The following is a 21439-nucleotide window of genomic DNA, read 5'->3' as shown; positions in this document are numbered from 1 at the left end:
GCGTTTTGACAAATTTAGATTAACTGAATCTTCAATCAATTTTTTTGCATTTACTTATGTAATCATTTAAGACGTGTTCTAGTAACCACATATTACCCAGGTTATTTAAGGTTTTTTTTCTTGTATAAAAAACAGTTATCAAAATGATAACAAACTTCAAAGCTTAAAAAGTAATGCTAATCGATAAAGATAATTTGATGACAAGTTTGAGAACAACTTTTTGTTGCAAGACACCCAAAAGGTTTCAACCTTTAATCAATCCACTTGCAGTTTTATCGAGGAAGGAAGGCTCACCCTTATAAAATCTCTCTTGCAAAGCCTTCCTATTTACTTTTTCTCCTTGTATAAAGTTCTGGTTGGGGTTGTCAATAAGCCGGAGGCTATTATGAGAAAGTTTTTGTGGGGTGGTTCTGGTTCGGACAGGAAGATGAGTTGGGTTTCGTGGGACTGTGTGGCGTCGCCTCCTCTTGACAGGGGCGGTCTTGGTATTCGTAAGCTCGGCGACATCAACAGGTCTCTTCTTCTGAAATGGGCATGGAGGTTCAAGTCCGATGCCAATTCCTTATGGGTTAAAGTTATTTCGGCTATTCATTTGAACGTAGATCTTGGGAGTTTCTGCCGCTGAGGTCCTCATTGGGAGGTGTTTGGAAAAGCATAGTCAATTATGTGGATAGACCCTTACGTGGTTCTGATCGGTTTCGGCACTTCGTCAAAGGGATCGTGGGAGATGGGTCGAATATAGCCTTTTGGCTGGATCCCTGGTTGCGTAAGGAGCCGCTGAGATTTTGCTTCCCGAACCTGTTCCAGTTGGAGACCGATAAGAGATGTTGTGTCCGTGCTCGTATCATCAGTCCGTTCTCCAATCCGTCGGCTGCTTGGAGGTGGAAATCTCCTCCAAATAGCAACGCTGAATTGGCAGAATGGTCTGCTTTGTGTGTGCTGCTCCGCGACATCTGCTTGTCTGTTGGCAGCCACAAATGGTGGTGGGAGAATGATGTTTCAGGCGTATTCTCGGTTAAGTCGGCTTTCGACTTGTTGAGCCACGCAGATTCTGATGTTAGCAGGGTCGTTTGGGAGTGGGGTTCGTTGGTTCCCATCAAGTGTAATGTGTTCGCTTGGAGGGCGTTGTTGGAAAGACTCCCTACGAGAGTGGAACTTCTTAAACGCAATATTCAGGTTCCGGAGATTGCGTGTCCGATGTGTGAGTGTGGGGACGAGTCGGCGGTCCATTTATTCACGGCATGTAATTTTGCTACGAGAATTTGGTCGAAGATCAGTTCTTGGTGTAACGTTCCTTTCCCATTGGCTTTCTCCTTCAAAGATGTTGTGGAAGCTTTTCGGTATTGTGGGTTGAAAGGTAAGCTGCAGTTGGCGTTTCAGGGCATTGCCATTATAGCTTGCTGGGCGATTTGGATAGCTAGGAACGAGTTAGTGTTTAGTGCTAGAGTTCCTAAGGTTGAGGAGGTTTTTTGTTCGATTAGATCGCTCGGGTTTATTTGGTTTAAGAATAGATCGAAATGTATAGATATCTCGTGGGAAGATTGGTGTAAATTTGTATAGGCGGTTTTGTGTTGTTGTGGTCGCCCGTTCTTTTTTCCGGGTTGGCTAGTTTCTAATGAAGTTTTCTTTTCAAAAAAATAAAAAATCCACTTGCAACAATTTCAAAAAACATGAACCATCTTCACAAAACATATTCAAATGAAACAATAACAAACCTGAAATTGCATACCAAGTTCATTCAACACACACATCAATGAAAAGATTCATGAATCACAACTCATACAGAAAACACAAATCACGTTACAAACAAGAGTTTGATGTAAACACTTAGATCAAAGTGATCAAAGCCCAAACAGGGAAAACGAACAGAAGAACGATACCAATAGTGTTCGAAAGCCCGTTGCTCTTGGTAAATGCATTCCTGAATCCACCAGAAGCTCTGATGTGTTCTTGAAGCAGATAGCATCCAATTCCTAAGCAGATGATCACACCGATCCAGCCCGCTCTTACGTAACCAGCAACAAAGCTTGGAGATATCACAATCAGAAGAAGCAAACATCCAGGCAAATACAAATACTCTGTTTTTTTTTTCCATCAAAACAAATTGATTGTAATTAATAACTTATTATAATTATAATACTTATTAAAAATTAAAAAGGGTGGAGAATGAATGATAGTTTTATTATTCAACCTTTACAAGTATACTCAGTCTTTAACGTGTTTCACCCATTCAGTTTTCAGTTAATAAACTTAATTTGATTTTTCTTTATCTTCCGCATCACACGGAGAATCCTACCAGTTTGTAGTAATTAATCACGATTTGGATCCGAAACAGATCTAGTTAAATCTGATGTAGCCATGTAGGGATAAGATTGGTACCAAACCAATACCGGTATTTGTTATAAAATGCTATTGTTACCAAAGATACCGATCCAAAAGGCAAATTGGATTTAAATAATCCGAATATGTTGTTTTTGCCTTTTTGGTCTCAACTCAGTTTATTCACGATAGTGGTCCCAACTTTTTTCATTTTGTTTGTACAATGGTTCGCCATTAAAAATAACTTAATGGAGTTCAGTTTTTTTTTTTCCGAGTTACAAACTGATGTTTTAGGGCTTTTGATCAGAACGAGCATACTAGTCGATTGACGTAAACATACTTCGAAACGGTGCTCCAAACGGCTTGATTTTTGTTAATCGGAAGTTTAAACACCCGAATTGCAGCGCCGTTTTCGTCGTTTTTGAGCATTGTTTCAATCGGTATTCAGTAAGTTACCGGTACTCGGTACGGTACCAATACTGATCCGTAACCGGATGAAGAAAAATTGGGGAAAACTGAAACAAACTTTGAAATGAGAGGTTAATTTCACCTGGAAAATGATTAGGGAAGAAGAGACGTAATATGACACCAACAAGAGTGATCCATTTGCCAACATCTCCACTTATAAAAGCAAAACAAATATATCAGATTATAATCATAACATATAGCAGATACACGAATAATAATAGATCTTCTACAGAAAATATATTTACTGTAAGATTCCAAACAGCCAGTCCGGAAACGTCAGGAATATGTACGGAACGAGAAGTGACGTCAGCATATTGGTCCTCCAGTTTGTACGATCCAGTATCAGCAAATAACTGCAGTGCAACACACACACAAAATGAGAATACATGAACTGAAATCGAATATGAATTGATGAAATAAAAGGAGTACTTACACGGCGGCACCGAAGGCGAACCATTGAAGAACGGTGGTGACGAAACCGCCTCTGACTCCGAGGTGGATGACGTGATTAGCAAATTTTTTGGTTGCTTCTCCGATTTCTTTGAGATCGGAGTTGATTAAGGACGCTGATACGGTTGGATCAGTGGTCATCTTCAGGTAGTTGTTTGGACTTTTCATCATGTTGTTTGAATTTGTTGTGATATAGATAGATAGATCTCGAGGAAGAGGAAGAAAGGGTGAGGATAACGAGAATATATAGTCAGTGTGTAACTAACGAGAATATATATACTCATTTGGCATCATACAGTGATATACATTATTAAATTATAAATAAATATCTAAGTGGGGTACACCTCTGTTTTACTTAATATACCCTCGTTTCCAAAAATATCTGTTTAAAACTTTTCATATAACACCCCTTAAAAAAATCTTTTTTTTAGTAATTGATCCGAAAGCAGTCAGTAGTTAGAATATGTTGGAGGAGTATCAGACCATGCCTGCCAATGAGGTAGTGGTTAAGGAAAAATTTGTTGTTTCTTGTGACTCAGGTTTGACTTCCACTCTTCTCATTATTTTCTGCGGTATCCAGGTGAAGGGCGAGTACGGGTGGCGTCGGTTCGTCTTGGATGGGAGGCGAGGTTTTACCGATTATTCCACTGCCGTGCCTGTAGAGGTCGGGTTTCTGCGCATCTTGGGAATCCAAGGGGCTGGCGGCGGTCAAGTAGTCGACCTTGGCCACAGCGCCCGGTGTCACGGTGGTTGATACGTCGTTACTTGTCGTTCATAAAAAAAGTATCAGACCATGCCTAAGATAGGGTTTTGTAGCCACCCTCTTGCATTTATTAGGCTGCATGGTATGGGGTCCGTCCTAGGGACGTCCCGATTGTCGCCGGCATCAACACCATCCCCCCCCCACCCGGTTGCGTTGTCCTCCCCGTCTCCCCTTGGACGCGCGAGACGTTCGCTAAAAGACAAAACCAACTTGACCGTTTTAAAAGATTAGGTATTGGGAAATTCTCTGATAATATTATTGATAAAGAGAACCCTTTTATATAGGGAAAATACAAGCTAACCCTAAACTATAATTAAGGAAAAGATACACCCAAATAATTACAATGGCTATCTCTAACATAAATACAATATTTATCTAAATAATAGTAATAACAATAATATTAGCTAAGACACCCCCGCATTTTGAACGGGAGAAGGTCCAACGCTCAAACTGGATCTGAATGACTGAAACAACTGCTTAGAGAGCCCCTTTGTGAAGATATCCGCATATTGAAGAGCAGATGGAACATGCAATACCCGAATGTGTCCTATTCGAACCTTCTCACGGACGAAGTAATGTCAATCTCGACATGTTTCGTACGTTGATGTTGCACTGGATTATCCGAGAGGTAGACAGCCGACACATTATCACAATACACGATGGAGGCCTTTCGCAAAGGGGTATGTAGCTCAAGCAATAAGTTGTGTATCCAAGTGGCTTCCGCCCCGGCGTTAGCAACCCCACGGTACTCAGCTTCAACACTCGAACGTGAAACAGTAGGTTGCCGTTTTGAAGACCAAGACAATAGATTATCACCCAAAAACACACAATAACCACTAGTAGAACGTCTAGAATCAGGACAACCCCCCCCCCTCCCCAATCAGCATCGGAGTAAGCAACTAAGTCATGAGTTCTATATTTAACAATACAAATCCCGTGATCAAGCGTACCCTGTATATACTGTATGATGCGCTTCATGAAAGCATAATGGGGTTCCCGTGGGTCATGCATGAATAAGCAAACCTGTTGGACAGTGTAGGAAATATCTGGACGAGTAAAAGTCAGGTACTGTAAAGGCCCCCGCAAGACTGCGGTACAAAGTGGGATCCGAAATAGGAGGACTGTCAAATGCACTGAGTTTGGACGAGAGGTCCACAGGTGTGTTACAGGGCTTGCAAGCAGTCATGTTAGCACGCGCAATGATTTCCTTTGCGTACTGATGCTGTGATAAAAAGAGACCTGTAGAAAGCTGATCAACTTTGATGCCAATAAAATGATGAAGACGTCCTAAGTCGGTCACAGCAAACTCTCGTGAGAGGGTGCCAATGATATCGTGAAGCAAAGTGTCATTAGAAGTTGTTAACACAATATCGTCTACATATAGCAACAAATAAGCAACATTTGTGGGATCCCACTAATAAACAAATAAAGAGTGGTCACATGCACTGCTAGTAAACCCCTGCGATGTGATGAAAGTAGCAAACCGTGTATACCATGCCCGTGGTGCCTGTTTTAGACCGTATAAAGACTTTTTAAGGCGACATACAAACTGAGGATGCTGTTTATCAATGAAGCCCGGGGGCTGGTGCATATAAACTGTTTCATTCAGATGTCTGTGTAAGAAAGCATTTTTGACATCTAGTTGATGAATCGGCCAAGTCTTGGTAACTGCTAAAGATAAAACAGACCTGATAGTCACTGGTTTAACAACCGGACTAAACGTGTCCTCATAATCAATCCCGACAGTTTGAGAATTCTCATTGACAACCAAACGGGCCTTATAGCGTTCCAAAAAACCATCAGACCGAAATTTATGTCGAAAGAGCCACATGCAACGTATAACGGGGCGGTCCATCGGTCTAGGAACTAATTCCCAAGTATCATTATCATGTAAAGCAGTAAATTCGGTCCTCATAGCACTCAACCAATTAAAATCATCAAAGGACTTGGCATAGGTTTTGGGAACCAGTGAGATGGTAATGGGAGTGAGATGGACATAAGTGGATGTGGAACGGGCAGTCATGGGATGTTGATTAATAGGAGGTGGGCTGGATTGGTGTGAGGCTGTGGGTTGTGTGGGAGGAATTTGGGATGTGGAAGTATGTGATTATGAGTTTGGATGGGTCGTGGGGGTGGGACAGAAGATGTAGGTGGAGGCCGAGGGCAACGACTATAAGTTATTGGGTATGGTGTGGTAGGTGAGGGGCGAGTAGGTGGAGGAAAGATGAATGAAAAACCGGGAGGGGGTGAGTCATCGAGAAAATGGTAAGTGGTTGGTGTTTGTGGAATGGTATAGGGAAATGTGGTTTCGTGTAACACCACGTAAAAACGCGTCCAATTATATAAAGACATGTGTCCTAAACTCTAATTATGTGAAAGTTTGAGTTTAAAGGACTAAAGTTGACAAACGATGAAAATATGTATGCGAAGGGACTAAAAGTGTCAACATGCCAAACTTGTGCCTCTGAATGACCACACACGAAGAATATATTCTTAGACGAGTGATTAATTGGATATAAGAGGCCGTTTATGAAAATAATCGAAAGATTTTAAACTAACAAGAAGAAATTGAGGAAAATGAACGTGAATATTCCGTCAGAAATGTGTCTTCTCTGTGAGGAACATGAAGAAATGGTGGAACACATATTTACGACCTGTATGTTGACAAATAGAATTTGGATGGGTTTCAATGCTTGGTGCAACATCCCTCCGTGTATGTCTTCACCTTCAAATACCTTATGGAAGCTCACGGTTTTTTACCGGTTTTTCATCTATGAGAAAGAAAGCTAAGAAGATTATCCATAGCCTTATCACAATCACGTGATGGTGCGTATGGAAAGGGAGAAATGAGATGGCTTTTCAAAATATTTCTCACGGGCTGCAGGATATCTAGGGAGAAGTTAAATCCAGAAGTTACGTTTTGCTTAAAAATAGGTCTTCTTTTAAAGCAATTTGATGGGAAGAATGGTATAAACATTCGTTGTAATATAATGCCTTTTGTTCGATTAGGTCGGAGGCGTGTTGTGTTGCTGGCCTTTTGCCCGATTGGGTCGGAGGCCTGTTAATGAAGTTTAGTTTTCCAAAAAGAAAAAAATAAGAAAATAATAATAACAATAACAATAATAAAGAAGATGATTAAACATTGTCATTTTAAATTTTAAATTAAGTTCAGAATTTCGTAATCATACCCAAAAAGAGAAGTGATTGTTTATTTCTCGTATTTTTTTTTGAAGGGTAACTTTCATTAAAACACACAGGCCGACCCAAACCGGGCCGCCAAACAAAAGCACGACGAAATTACATATTTACAAAGGAACTCCAAGCAGCCCAATCAATCCCTTTATGCCTAGATCTACTCGAAAACAAAAGAAAACCTAACGCCTTTACTTCACTCAAAATTCTATCAATTCTAATCTCTATGTGCGAAAACACGAGGTTATTCCTAGCACGCCATAAAGACCAACAAGCAATCAAAATGATTCCTTGAACCGCTTCTTTCTTTGACTCCGAAGCTCTAATCTCCTTATAAATTCCCAGAAGGTCTTTAATAGAGAAAGCAAATATATTCGGGATCTTGCACCACGAGCTAATGCCATTCCATATCACTGACGCTGCCTGACAAGCAATAAAAAGATCGACCGATTCGTCATCCGAACCACACAACGGACATAAAGGCTCCCCAAGTTGGACGTTCCTGTTCTTTAAAGCGACACCCATGGCAATCTTACCCATTTCCATTCTCCACGAGTGAATGTTGACTTTAGCTGGGACCCACTTGCACAATTCCATAATGAACCTGTTTTCTGGAGCAGCATCTGCAAAAAAGGTATCGCTTAACACTCTTAACCGAGAAAGAACCAGCTGGATCAGGGGACCAGATCCACCGGTCTTCGGCGTCCGAGACCTGCACATCGGCAACAAGGGAGGAGAGCTGCTGAAGACTCGAAACGAACCCAGGATCAGAACTCGACGACCTCCGATCCCAGCACAGAATATTCCCACTTCCATGATTAATTATTCGGTCCGCAACCACACACCTTTTGTTAGATTCCAAACTGAACAGTTCCGGGAACCTGAATTTAAGAGGTTCATCGGAAGTCCAACAGTCAAGCCAAAACGCAATCTTAGACCCGTTACCCACCACTCCTCTAATAAAATTCTGAAACGGAGAGTTTCCGACTTTGGTATTGATAAACAACTTGGCAATGTTATTCCACACCCCACAAACACCTTTTTTGAGCGGAATACACTCCCATCCTACCCTACTAAAATGGAACGCATCAATGATTCTTTTCCAAAGAAAGTTATTTTCCGATTTATACCTCCATCCCCATTTGATTAAAAGGGCCGTGTTAATCTCTGCGAGCTTCCTCAAACCAAGACCACCTTCTTTCTTAGGACACGAAACCCGATCCCAAGCCACCCAGTGCATCTTTCTTTCCTCTATAGATCCGCCCCATAAAAATCTTTTAATCATAGCTTCCAAATCCGATATCACTTTTTTTGGCGCTTTGTAGATGGAAAAATAATAATTAGGAAGACTCTCCATAACCGACTTAATCAACACCACCCTACCCCCAATGGACAACAAGTGAACTTTCCAGGTAGCAAGACGAGAACGGAAGATGTCATAAACCGGTTGCCAGTTGCTAATACGGTTCATATTAGCACCAACATTCAAGCCAAGATACTTAAAAGGGATGGAATCCGGGTTACAACCCACTTCGTTAGCCATGACTCCAATTTCATCCCAACCCACTCCAAATCCATACATATTAGATTTATCTAAATTAATTTTAAGGCCAGAACAAACATGGAAACACCGAAGAATTCTCACAATGTTCAACACTTCAATTTTAGACCATTCCCCAACCATGATGGCATCATCAGCATAAAAAAGGTGAGTAAGAATAGGACCATCGTTAGGGGTGGGAATACCTTTAATAGACCCATTCTCTCTAGCACGGTTGATCATACAAGATAAAGCTTCCATAACCACCAAGAAAAGGAAAGGGGAGAGATGGTCTCCTTGTCTCATTCCTTTCTCGCATTTAAAAGTGAACGTGGGAGCTCCATTCACCAATACTGAAGAACTAGCCGACTTAAGAACTCCCATGATCCAAGAACATCACTTAGGAGAGAAACCCATTTGATGAAGAACACTAACAACAAATCTCCAATTCACATTATCGTATGCCTTTTCGAAGTCAAGTTTGAGAAAAAAACGCTTTAGACTTCCTTTTCTTAATCCAGGAAATAAGCTCGTTAATTATAAGAGGAACGTCAAGAATGAATCTGCCTTTTAAGAACGCTGACTGAGCTTCAGAAATAACCCCATCCAGAACCTTCCTCATCCTGTTCGCCAACACTTTCGAGATAGCCTTACTAATCACACCAATCAAGTTAATGGGTCTGTAGTTATTAAGGGACACTGGATTGACAATTTTAGGAACCAGAGTAATGAAAGAGCTTCCACTGCCGCTTCTGATAAGCCCGTTGTTGTGGAAATTAGCGAAAATTCTATAAAAGTCATCTTTAAAGAATTCCCAGAAGTGTTTAATGAAACGAAAATTCAGACCGTCAGGGCCCGGGGCACGGTCGTCACCACACTCGAAAATCGCATCCTTAATTTCTTGATTCGAAAAAGCTTCATCCAACATACCACTCTCATTATCCGAGATCTTTTTTATACCGTAACAAAGGAGCTCAGGTCTAGATGGATGAGTTTTTATGTATTTGCAAATCGATTTGAGTTTTTATGTCTCCGGTTTGTTATTTGCTTATTCATTTGAATGCGTTTTGTCAAATTTAGATTAACTGAATCTTCAATCAATTTTTTTTGCATTTACTCATATATTCATTTAAGACGTGTTCTAGTAACCACATATTACCCAGGTTATTTACGTTTTTTTCCCAGGTTATTTAAGTTTTTTTTTTCTTGTATAAAAAACAGTTATCAAATGATAACAAAATTCAAAGCTTAAAAAGTAATGCTAATTGATAAAGATAATTTGATGAAAAGTTTGAGAACAACTTTTTGTTACAAGACACCCAAAAGGTTTCAACCTTTAATCAATCCACTTGCAACAATTTTAAAAAAGAACATTGGATATTAATAATCTCAACCATTCGTTGTTGGCAACCAACAGTCTCAACTTTAAAAATAATCAGTGGTAGTCCCAACTATTAACATATTGGCCTCCAATGGATCTTGACTAACAGAACCCTAACGACATTAGTCTCCAGTTGGCGGAAAAATGTTTTTGGTCGGAAAACTCATTTTTGATCTGAAAACTCAACATTTTCGTACCAAACCTCTTTGTAACCTTATCACGGACGTTTAGAAACTTTTTTCTAGTAAAAGCCCCAATTATTAAAGTCGACGGAAAACACCTTTTTCGCCGGAAAACTTCTTTTTGGTCGGAAAACTCAACTTTTTGGCTAAAAAACTTAACATTCTCATCCCAAACCTCTTTGTAACCTTAAATCGGAGACTAACGACGGTTTTCCGGCGACCGGATACTAACGACGTTAGGGTTCTGTCAGTCAGGGTCCATTGGTAGCCAATATGTGAATAGTGGAGACTACCTGTGGTTATTTTTAAAGTTGAGACTGTTGGTGGCCAACGACGAATAGTCAGGATTATTAAAATCCAATATTCCTTTCAACAAGCATGAACCATCTTCACAAAACATATTCAAATGAAACAATAACGAACCTAAATAGTAACCAAGTTCAACATACACATCAATGAAAATATTCATGAATCACAACTCATACAGAAAACACAATTCATGTTACAACAAACAAGAGTTTGATGTAAACACTTAAATCAAAGTGATCAAAGCCCAAACAGGGAAAACGAACAAAAGAACGATACCAATAGTGTTCGAAAGCCCGTTGCTCTTGGTAAATGCATTCCTGAATCCACCAGAAGCTCTGATGTGTTCTTGAAGCAGATAGCATCCAATTCCTAAGCAGATAATCACACCGATCCAGCCCGCTCTTACGTAACCAGCAACAAAGCTTGGAGATATCACAATCAGAAGAAGCAAACATCCAGGCAAATACAAATACTCTGTTTTTTCCATCAAAACAAATAGATTGTATTAAAAAGGGTGGAGAATGAATAATACTTTTATTATTCAACCTTTACAAGTATACTTTCAGTCTTTAATGTGTTTCACCTATTTAGTTTTCAGTTAATAAACTTAATTTGATTTTTCTTTGTCTTTTCCGCATCACACGGAGAATCCTACCAGTTTGTAGTAATTAATCACGATTTGGATCCGAAACAGATCTAGTTAAATCTGATGTAGGGATGAGATTGGTACCAAACCGGTATTTGTTATAAAATGCTATTGTTACCAAAGATACCGATCCGAAAGGCAAATTGGATTTAAATAATCCGAATATGTTGTTTTTGGCCAATAATAATCTCAACTGAGTTTATTCACGATAGTGGTTCCAACTTTTTTCATTGTCCGCCGTTAAAAATAACTTAATGGAGTTAACTTTTTTTTTCCGAGTTACAAACCGATTTTTAGGGCTTCTGATCAGATCAGAACGAGCATACGAGTTGATTGATGTAAATCATACTTCAAAACGGTGCTCCAAACAGCTTGATTTTTGTTAATCGGAAGTTTAAACACCCGAATCGCAGCGCCGTTTTCGTGGTTTGGAGCATTGTTTCAAGGTAAGTTTTACATAGTGGCGTAGCTTTCAAGGGGCCCGGGGGCGAACTTTTCACTCAGCAGTGTTATGTAAGTCCGTTTCGTATAGAAATTTTTTAGGTATATACGTTTTCGACCCCCGGTTTTTTAAGAAAAAAATTTACTTGTATAAAACTTTTAGGTCCGGTGACTCCCAATCCCCAGTAAAAATTTTCAAGCTTCGCCACTGGTTTTACATAAATGGACAAAAGCCCAAAAACATAGGTTTGTAATTTGAAAAAAAAAAAAAAAAAAAACTTAACCACGTTATGTTTTTTTAACGACGAACCATTATACAAACAAAATAAAAAAGTTGAAACTATTGTCGGGAATCAACTCAGTCGAGATTTTTATTGGCCAACAACAGCAGCAGGTTCAGATTAGTTAAATCCAATTTGCCATACCAAAATTTTGAAAAAGTAGGTACTGAATACATACCGAATCAATTGGTATTCGGTAAGTTATCGGTACCAAATACTGATCCGTAACCGGATGAAGAAAAATTGGGGAAAAGTGAAACAAAATATGAAATGTGAGCTTAATTTCACCTGGAAAGTGATTAGGGAAGAAGAGACGTAATATGACTCCAACAAGAGTGATCCATTTGCCAACATCTCCACTGATAAAAACAGAACAATATATGAGATTATAATCATAACATATAGCAGATACACGAAGAATAGATCTTCTACAGAAAATATATTTACTGTAAGATTCCAAACAGCCAGTTCGGAAACGTCAGGAATATGTACGGAACCAGGAGTGACGTCAGCATATTGGTCCTCCAGTTTGTACGATCCAGTATCAGCAAATAACTGCAGTGCAACACACACACAATGAGAATATGTGAAGTGAAATCGAATATGAATTAATTAAATAAAAGGAGTACTTACACGGCGGCACAGAAGGCGAACCATTGAAGAACGGTGGTGACGAAACCGCCACTGACTCCGAGCTGGATGACGTGATTAGCAAATTTTTTGGTTGCTTCTCCGATTTCTTTGAGATCGGAGTTGATTAAGGAGGCTGCTGCTTCTGATACGGTTGAATCGGTGGTCATCTTCAGGTAGTTCTTTGGACTTTTCATCATGTTGTGATTTGTGATAGATCTCCTCGAGGAAGAGGAAGATAATGTGGTTTTGAAAATGAGATTTGGGTGAGGAGGACGAGAATATATATGTAGTCAGTGTGTACCTAACCACAGATTTACACACCACACGATAATACTCGTTTGGCATCATACAGTGATATACATTATTATTAAATTAAATTAATATCTAAGACCGTGGGGTATGGTGGGGTTTGGGTTGGGGCTTGGGTTAGGCATTTGATGACACGTGTAAAGGGAGCCCCCCACCGCCTGGTTACGTGTCTGCGGGGTATGGCGAGGCGTGGGTTGGGCTTGGGTTGGGTGCACCGGTGGCATAAATTAAAAAAAAAAATTTACAAAAAATTTAAAAAAAATCATACAACATTTATAAAAAAAAACCTACAACTTCATTAAAATTTAAAATTTGAAATTTTGACCGCCTGACGTGGCGGGGTGACAGCCTGACGTGGCGGGGTGAGTAAATGATAGTCCGCCAGCTAGCTTGGCCAAACCGCCCCACGCCCGGCTTGAAAGCCAAGCCCCAAGGGGCCACGCCACAACCCAAGCCCATCCGGGGTGGTGGCTTGGGCGTTTTCCCCCAAACCCACACCCAAACTCCCACCCCATACCCCATGTCCTAAGTACCAAACTTAACACACGAAAATGAGTTTTTATTATTATTATTTTTAATTTTAATTTTTTTGAACAGCAACGTTTAATTTTCATTTTATATCTGTTTAAAAGCATAAAGGAAATGAACATATGAAAAAGTTCAAATATTTAATTTCTTTTGTTTTGAAAACAAGATCGGATCGTATCCTTCTGTTCAACGACAATTACGAGTTAATTCACTCAACATAAGTAAATCAGCTGATTTTGAGCGTGAAATTGGTGAAAAGTTTAGTAAAAACTTAAAAGAAATGGAAAACAGCGCATGTAAAATTAGTTGATTTACGAATTTAGCTTAGACTAGTCACACATGAGATTGGCTTGAGCTAAGATGAGACCAGGTTTGACTCGACTTGGTAACTTTACGAAGCTAGAGTTTGGCTCTTTCAAATTATATGTCTAAAATTCCTCGACCTGTTAATAAATTTTCATACTCGAGATCGGCTAGGGTTTGGTTTGTTTATTATCTTTGAAAATACTAGTTATTTTATTATATGCATAAATAATTATTTTTATGTATAACTTATAGTTATACATTTATATACTGTATAATTATTTTATCATGATTTTATAAAATTATATTTGTTATCTTATATAGTATATTTATTATACAAATTATCATATTAGGGGGGAAGGCTACCTAGACCGGTACCGTAACTCCCTCCAATCTTCTTGCGTCACGTCACTTCGACCATCCACTACCCTAAACTACCTGATTTAACGTCACCAGTGTCTTAAAACATGGATCCCATCATTTTACCACTCACTTTCCATACACACAACTCTTCATATCTCCCTCCTACCTTCGGCAACTAGAAAGACCACTCTTACCCGCAGGACCGACGGCGGTATGCGGTTGCAGTCTGGACACCTCCATTTAATCTCACAATCCAAGTAAAACTTTGTGTTTGAAACTCTTGCTCGTTTATTATTAGACCTTTAATTTAGGCTCAAGATTAATAAAGCTTGAAACAGTTAATGATTTTAATGAGCCGATCTCAATTAATGAGTCAGCTAAACTATTCACCTAATTATTAGCATCTTTATTTTTTTTTTCCTTAAATTCAAACCAGAATGTTGGTTTAAATAAAATAAGCGTAGATAATTATTCGTGCTCAGCTTAAATATATCAGTCGACTATTAAAATAAATTAAAAGCAAAACAATAATAATGAAAAGTTGTATGTTTAAGATGAGAAAAGGATGAAAAGTTGCCGTTCAAAAAAAAAAATGAGAAAAGGATATACGAAAAAGGTGCAATCAGCCAATCAGGAACAAGGTCGGGTAGATATTTTGAACGGCGTGTAGATAATAACAGGAAAAAATGCCACGCCACTAGATTTGGATAATTGTGGGCTCTACTCTCATGATGAGTAAATGTGTCGGCATTGTCCAGTCAATTTTTGCCAACTGTCAGTAGATGTATGAAGGTGTTTTTTTTTTCTCTTCTGAATCTTAGGTGATGTTTGTTTTTTTTCGGGAAAAGGTCTGCAGTCTGCGGACCACATTTGCAGGTATCTGCAGGAGAAGAGGTGGACCAAATGTCTGCAGTCTGCAAGGAGAAGAGGGTTTGTTTTTTTTATACATAAACCTCTTCACACACATTACACACACAACACACACCAGACTATTCTCTCTGCTTTCACTTCACCACCGCCACCACTTCACCACCGCCACCACTTCACCACCGTCACCACTGCACCACAGCCACCACCGTCACCACTACACCACAGATCGATGATGATGATGATGCAGATCGACCACCGCCATCAAAACCCACCACCACCGCCGCCCCCTCTCTCTCTACGATCTTTCTCTCTCTCTCTTCGTTCCAGATGTCGATGATGATGATGATGATGATGATGAGGCTTTTCGATTTAGGGTTTTGTTTGCGATCGATGTTGATGCTGATGAGGGTTTTCGATTTGGGGGTTTTGTTTGTGATGTTGATAATGATGTCGGAGGTGGTGGCGGAGTGGAGGTGGAGCAGAGGTGGTGGCGGAGTGGAGGTGGAGGTGGAGCAGATTTGGGGGTTTTCGATTTAGGGTTTTGTTTGTGATGTTGATTTGGGGCTGGACAGCAGAGGTGGTGGCGGAGTGGAGGTGGAGCAGATGGTGTCGGAGGTGGAGATGGTGTCGGAGTGGAGATGGTGGTGGCAGAGGAGGTTGGAGGTGGAGATGGTGGCGGAGGTGGAGGTGGTTGCAGGTGGGGTGTGATGGCAGGTGGGTGTTGGTGACGGTGGTTGTGGCAGGGATGTGGTGGTGGCGGTGGTGGCAGGGATGTGGTGGTGGCGGTGGTGGCAGGGATGTGGTGGTGGAGGTGGTAGCGGTGGTGGCAGGGATGTGGTGGTGGAGAGGTTGGCAGGGAAGAAGAGGTCTGCGTGGTGAAGAGGTTCCAAGAAGACATGGGTCATTGTCTGCGTGGTGAAGAGGTCTCGCAGACCTTTTTTAATGAAAGATTTGCGAGAAAACAAACAATCTGCAGCATCCAAACGTCTGCCCGCGTCTGCGCGGCGCAAACATAAGTGGCCAGAAGTACTTCTGGCCAAAAAACAAACAGCACCTTAGTAGAACTCACCGAATAGTGAAGACCAATATATATATTTTTTTAGTAAATTGTCATTTTAGTTCCTAAATTTTGTTCAAATTTGTCATTTTAGTCTAAATAGTTTTTTTCTTATCTAATTCTCTGACTTTTCTCTTTTGTTGACATTTTGATCACATTGCCTAACTTTATCCAAAACCTCATTTTTAACCAGGGGCATTTTGGATATTTTCAATTTAAATCTTTCAAATTTCCATTTTGATCATTTTTATATTAAAAAAATAAAAGAAAAATATCTAATTAGTGGGACCCACCCTTACTCTCCTCTTCTTCATCAAACCCGCTCTCTCTCTCACTCTTTCTACCTTCACCTCACTTTACATCTCCCACCCAACACCACCATAAACACCAGCCACCACCACCACCACCATCAACACCAGCCACCACCACCATCAACACCATCCGCCAGTGCTGCCACCGTCACTACCCTCGTCAGCCTCTCACCACTGTCATGACCATCACCACCGACCACCATCACTACCCTCGTCAGTCAAACCCACATACCTCGTCCTCTTACTAGCCATCGGAGTCGGCTAAGTTATTGTAAGTGAGATCAATGTGAACCTTTTCTAGAAGATTACCAAGACTAGCTGGGATAGACCCATTAAACATATTATGAGATAAATCAACAGTTCCTTCTAAATTAGATAAATTCCCTAAATCGTTAGGGATTGGGCCTGTCACACCCCAATCGATGGCGGAAACATCGGGGTGAGACGAACAAATTGCTCAAAATGTCACACCCCAACCGATGACGGAAACATCGGGGCGTGGCACTGAGCGAAACAAATTGTCGAGAGAAATTCCATAACAACTAAATTACCGGATAGTTAATATTACGTCCCATACCATAACCTATCAAGCAACCAATTATTACAGACAACTCAGATTTAAATAAAATAAATTGTCTTTGTTTGTTTCTAGACTCCATCCTAACTCGATTCCATCAAATGGCAAGCAAGCATCCTAAGCACCTGTCACATACGTTAAAATAAAGGTCAATACACATAGTGTAAAAGTGAGCATACAAGTTTAGTAGTATAGTAGAGTTCGAAATCGTTTACGCATAACCAGCATGTAACATGTACAAAGTGAAGGCAAGTAGGTTATTGACAGAGAAATATGCACAGACGTGACTGCGAGTTGTAGAATGCGCAACACATATCCCCACTGGGACACATGAAGTAAAGCCCTTAACAACCTTGTCCACGACAGGTGCTGAGTCCAAACTATAGTACTATCATTGCTAAGGTGTCAGGCAACAATCACTGTGTTAATATAACATACAAGCATTCATCGAATAACATGTAGCATGTAATAACGATCAGTGTATAAATAGTGTTTGCGTTGTGTGTCGATTGTGATTTGAGTAAGTAACGTATGTAACACCCAAAAGTGCGTAAAGCAAAAAGGGATCGAGTATAATCACAGATAGTGTTTAAGTTAATAAACACTGTCTTGGATTGAAGGGAGCACTGAGAGATTAGCCTGAACAGTTAACGATAGCATAAGCGATGAGTGACGCGTAAATCGGTGAAGAGTGGTTAAGTATCGGATGGTAATCCGATCGGATGGCTATCCGATCGGTTGGCCATTCGATCAAATGTCAATCCTTTCGGATGGTCATCCAATCGGATGGCCATTCGATTGGATTGACATTCGTTTGGTAAGGATGTGTTTGTGTATGATGGCTTTGAAGTTTTCGTTGTAGCATTTTGAAAATAGAGAAGTATCTCTACCTTTTAGGTCGTCGATCGAACGGTCATTCGATCGGATAGGGATCCGATTGGCAGGACACTTAGTGAGAACAAGTTCACAGCAGGATTGTCACTCGATCGGATAGCAATCCGATCGGTTGGCAATCCGTTAAAAACTAATGTTCTTTGGAAATTATGAAAATGATTAAATGTCGAAGCTCCAAATGTCACTTGATCTGATGGTCTGTTGGGATTGAACCCTACCAGAGGAACAGATAATGTAAAGCCAAAACCGGATCACATCTGAGGACTTCAAATAAACAGCAGTCTACACTTTGCTCTCCCCTTGAATGTGGCTCAAACATCTGATATGCTCCAAAGTACTGCTTCTATAAACATCTGCTGACCTACAACTGCTGATTCTACACAAGGACTGATGAAGACTAATAGCTCTGCTGCTCAATCTACTGCCTTGGATCAAGCACTGCTGATCATGACAACATCTGCCGGGTTCACAGCAGTGGAAGGACGCAGCAGCAGTTTATATCTCATGTAATACAATATAATATCAGTAGTTAGCAAAGCAGTAGTTGTATAGATCAGTAGATAGAGTTTGTTAGGTTGTTAGATGTCATTTTCATGGTGACGTCAGCTGAGATGCGTGAGTGGATTGGATTGCCTATAAATGGAACAGTTCTCTGTACTGTTACATTTGATTGACGGAGTGGATTCTTCTTCTTCAGTCCAATCCTTTCATCTTGTGCAACCAACCTTGGGGTATCAGGCTGAGGGGGAGCTTAGTATTGTAAGCATGCTGTAATCATTTGCTTTGTATTTCAATCATTCGACTTAATGTGAAGCAATTGTTTATCATACTATTCTCTTCTTTGGATTGTGTTTTCAAAGTTGGTATTCATTTCCGCTGCACTTTACTTCATTTCATATACTCTGAATGTTCAATTCATACAAATAAGCACAATCATGACAGCCTCCAATCCTAACAATTGGTATCAGAGCCTGGACAGTCAAATTCGATCTAACAATCAATTTGATATAACAGTTCAGCTCACAAATTCATTGATACTAAGGTTGGTCGTATTTCAGTTGTAAAACAGAGTAACGAGAAATCATGTTCAGAATGTTGACTCCAAAGCTCTGTAAAACAACCAAGATGTCATAAGATTCACAAATCTCATACAACTGGTGATGTCATGCACAAATCACTCATAGTTTCCAGATCTGGAAACTTATCTGAAAACTATGGTGTGTTCATCTTCATTCAAAATTGATTTCAACTGTTGTTATGAAATTTGTGATGTTTTTACATTTTACACTAAAGTATGCACCTCAGTTCAGCAAAACCTATGTTCATCTAAACACTAGTGTTCTGCTGACATAGGAAGAGGGAATTAGAACTTTAGTCAAAGTTCTTATGTGCTCAAAGGCAAGTTGAGAATCCTCAAAAGGACCAAAACAACTTTGTCAAAACACATTAAGAAAATAAGATGTCAAAACAGTTCAAATCATACGTAATGTGAGATCTGGTAATAAAACATACACAAATGTGGCCAGATCTCTCAAAACATTACCTCAAAATGATTCTGGACTAAACTTCTTCAAAATAACATTTCTCAGTGAGTATTTCTATACTTGTGAATGGGAAGGGTAAAAAGGGAAAATGAACAAATCTCAAAGTGTGGTTATCTCAAAACTTTTGAATCTGAAAGAAAAAGAGATAAGCATAAAACACTTATGAGGTCAAAGTTTGGGTAAATAGTGGAATCATGCAATTGTGTGCTTTCATCAAATACAGGAATCGTTCAGGTAACTATGGCATCTCCAGTGATTGTTCTTAAAAGAAGAATTTACAATCAATTGTCAAAGAAAATGACCCCAAACAATGGTCAAAATAACTTGAGAATGATATGATCATGAACTTATTTGAAAAGCTGTCAGATCCTTTTTGATAATTTTCAAAACATTCCTTAATTTTTTAAGGTGTTTTTCTCTAAATAAAACCAGATATATATTACTTTTTATAAAATATATTTTGTACTTTTACTCATTTTTGATAGTAAAAGTTCATCTCTAGTCAGGATGTAATTTCCTTATTTTTGTGTGAAATTACTATCCTTAAATCTGATCAAAAGGAAATGGCACACATATCAAGGTCATGTTAAGCTCAAGTTTGGTTGTCACTGATTAAAAATTGATTGCAAATTGATTTTGAACTACTGAGATACTCATGTTCTAGTTCAAGTAATTAGACACAAAATGAGTGGTTTTAGTAGAAATGTCTTCATCATCTGGGATGCTAAACCACTGTCTAGAATAATGGACTTTTGGCAAAACCTTGAACAAAAGTTTCTGTAGATGACTGCTGGCAATTTAATCTTGATAATATACATCTAAAATGTATTTTGTTAAGAATAGCATTTCTGGTGCTCAATAGATGTTAGATAAGATATTGTGCTTTCACAGGACAAAATCAATTCCCACATCTGAACAAGCAGATGCTAAAATTATTTGTCAAAAGTCAAAACACTGTTGCACAAACAGTTGTTAGACAAATGATCCTCATTATTGTCTTTAACCACTGTTGTACCTTAAATGCTGTTGTGCTTCAACATCTGCTCTCTAAAGTCTGTCCACTACTGATAGTCAACCTCTGTTCTTGCAAAAATACTGATGTTTAAAATCATTGTTCCATCCACTGATACACCCACTGCTTCATTTCATTACCGTTGTAACTACTGATGATTGATCCATCAGTGGTTGTCAAAACAACTGTCCTCCATTATTTACCATTTCATCAGGGGATGGCACGTGGTCAGTTTTTAGCCATCAGATCATTATAACCGCTCCCACATCAGCATTCACCTTTTCCCTAAATTAAAACCCTGATTAAACCTAAACAGAGGCTTACACTGTCGAATTGAATTCCAAACATTCTCTTCACAAAGCAGTTTCCCTCTCATAACTCCAAAAACCTTCTTCGATCTTCTTCATCAAAAATGACGAAACCAAAATCGAAGTCAAAATCAAAACCATCTTCTTCCTCCACCCCATCAGACGCCACTCAAATGGCCGCTGAAACTACGGAGATTCGCTACAAATCTCCTCACAACTATGTGGGTATACTCACAAAACCCACAACTGACAACACCTTCGACTCCATCATCGACATCTTATCTGCGTCAAAGTACAAAACTTTGATAACAGCAGACGCTCCTATTTATCTTCAAACCCAGAGAGAGTTCTGGAAGAATGCCACCCTTGAAAAACAAGGAGACATCATCACAGCCATCAACTCCTCGATACAGGGTAAGAAGGTTCAAATCTCTCCACAATCCATTTCTGAAATCTTTAAACTCGATGATTTGAAAGGAAAAACCTCATTTTCTAAAGACGAGTTGAAAAAGGATTTCATAAACAGGGGCTATGCAGAGCAACCGAAAAGGGATACCTTACAAAAAGGTTATTTTCCTTCTGCACCCAGATTTTTATTTCACACACTGCTAATGTGTGTTTCTAATAAAACAACGTCTTTTAATGAAATACCAACAAAAATCCAATGCCTGGGGTATGCAATTTTAAACAATAAAAACTTTAATTACTCCCAGGAAATATTTGATGATTTGGTAAAAAACGTTGATAATAAGGCATTT

At 39.5% G+C, this 21439-nt stretch overlaps 2 protein-coding genes across 2 annotated transcripts; both read right to left on the bottom strand.

Moving 5' to 3' along the window:
• Positions 1 to 1693: 1693 nt before the first annotated feature.
• On the bottom strand, positions 1694 to 3489 carry LOC110915742 (cold-regulated 413 plasma membrane protein 1-like). The gene is made up of 4 exons (XM_022160491.2): positions 3221 to 3489; positions 3033 to 3140; positions 2870 to 2940; positions 1694 to 2078 (listed from the first exon to the last, which is right to left on the bottom strand). Exons 1-4 carry the CDS (start codon positions 3406 to 3408, stop codon positions 1828 to 1830), a joined length of 618 nt encoding a protein of 205 aa, XP_022016183.1. The 5' UTR covers positions 3409 to 3489; the 3' UTR covers positions 1694 to 1827.
• A 7194-nt stretch (positions 3490 to 10683) lies between these two features.
• On the bottom strand, positions 10684 to 12936 carry LOC110915741 (cold-regulated 413 plasma membrane protein 1-like). Its single transcript, XM_022160489.2, has 4 exons — positions 12606 to 12936; positions 12420 to 12527; positions 12261 to 12331; positions 10684 to 11078 (listed from the first exon to the last, which is right to left on the bottom strand). Exons 1-4 carry the CDS (start codon positions 12800 to 12802, stop codon positions 10828 to 10830), a joined length of 627 nt encoding a protein of 208 aa, XP_022016181.1. The 5' UTR covers positions 12803 to 12936; the 3' UTR covers positions 10684 to 10827.
• Between the last annotated feature and the right edge of the window lie 8503 nt (positions 12937 to 21439).

Source organism: Helianthus annuus, chromosome 16 (genome assembly GCF_002127325.2).
Source record: "Helianthus annuus cultivar XRQ/B chromosome 16, HanXRQr2.0-SUNRISE, whole genome shotgun sequence".
NCBI classification, from domain to species: domain Eukaryota; kingdom Viridiplantae; phylum Streptophyta; class Magnoliopsida; order Asterales; family Asteraceae; genus Helianthus; species Helianthus annuus.
This window is presented reverse-complemented; position numbering and strand designations above follow the sequence as displayed.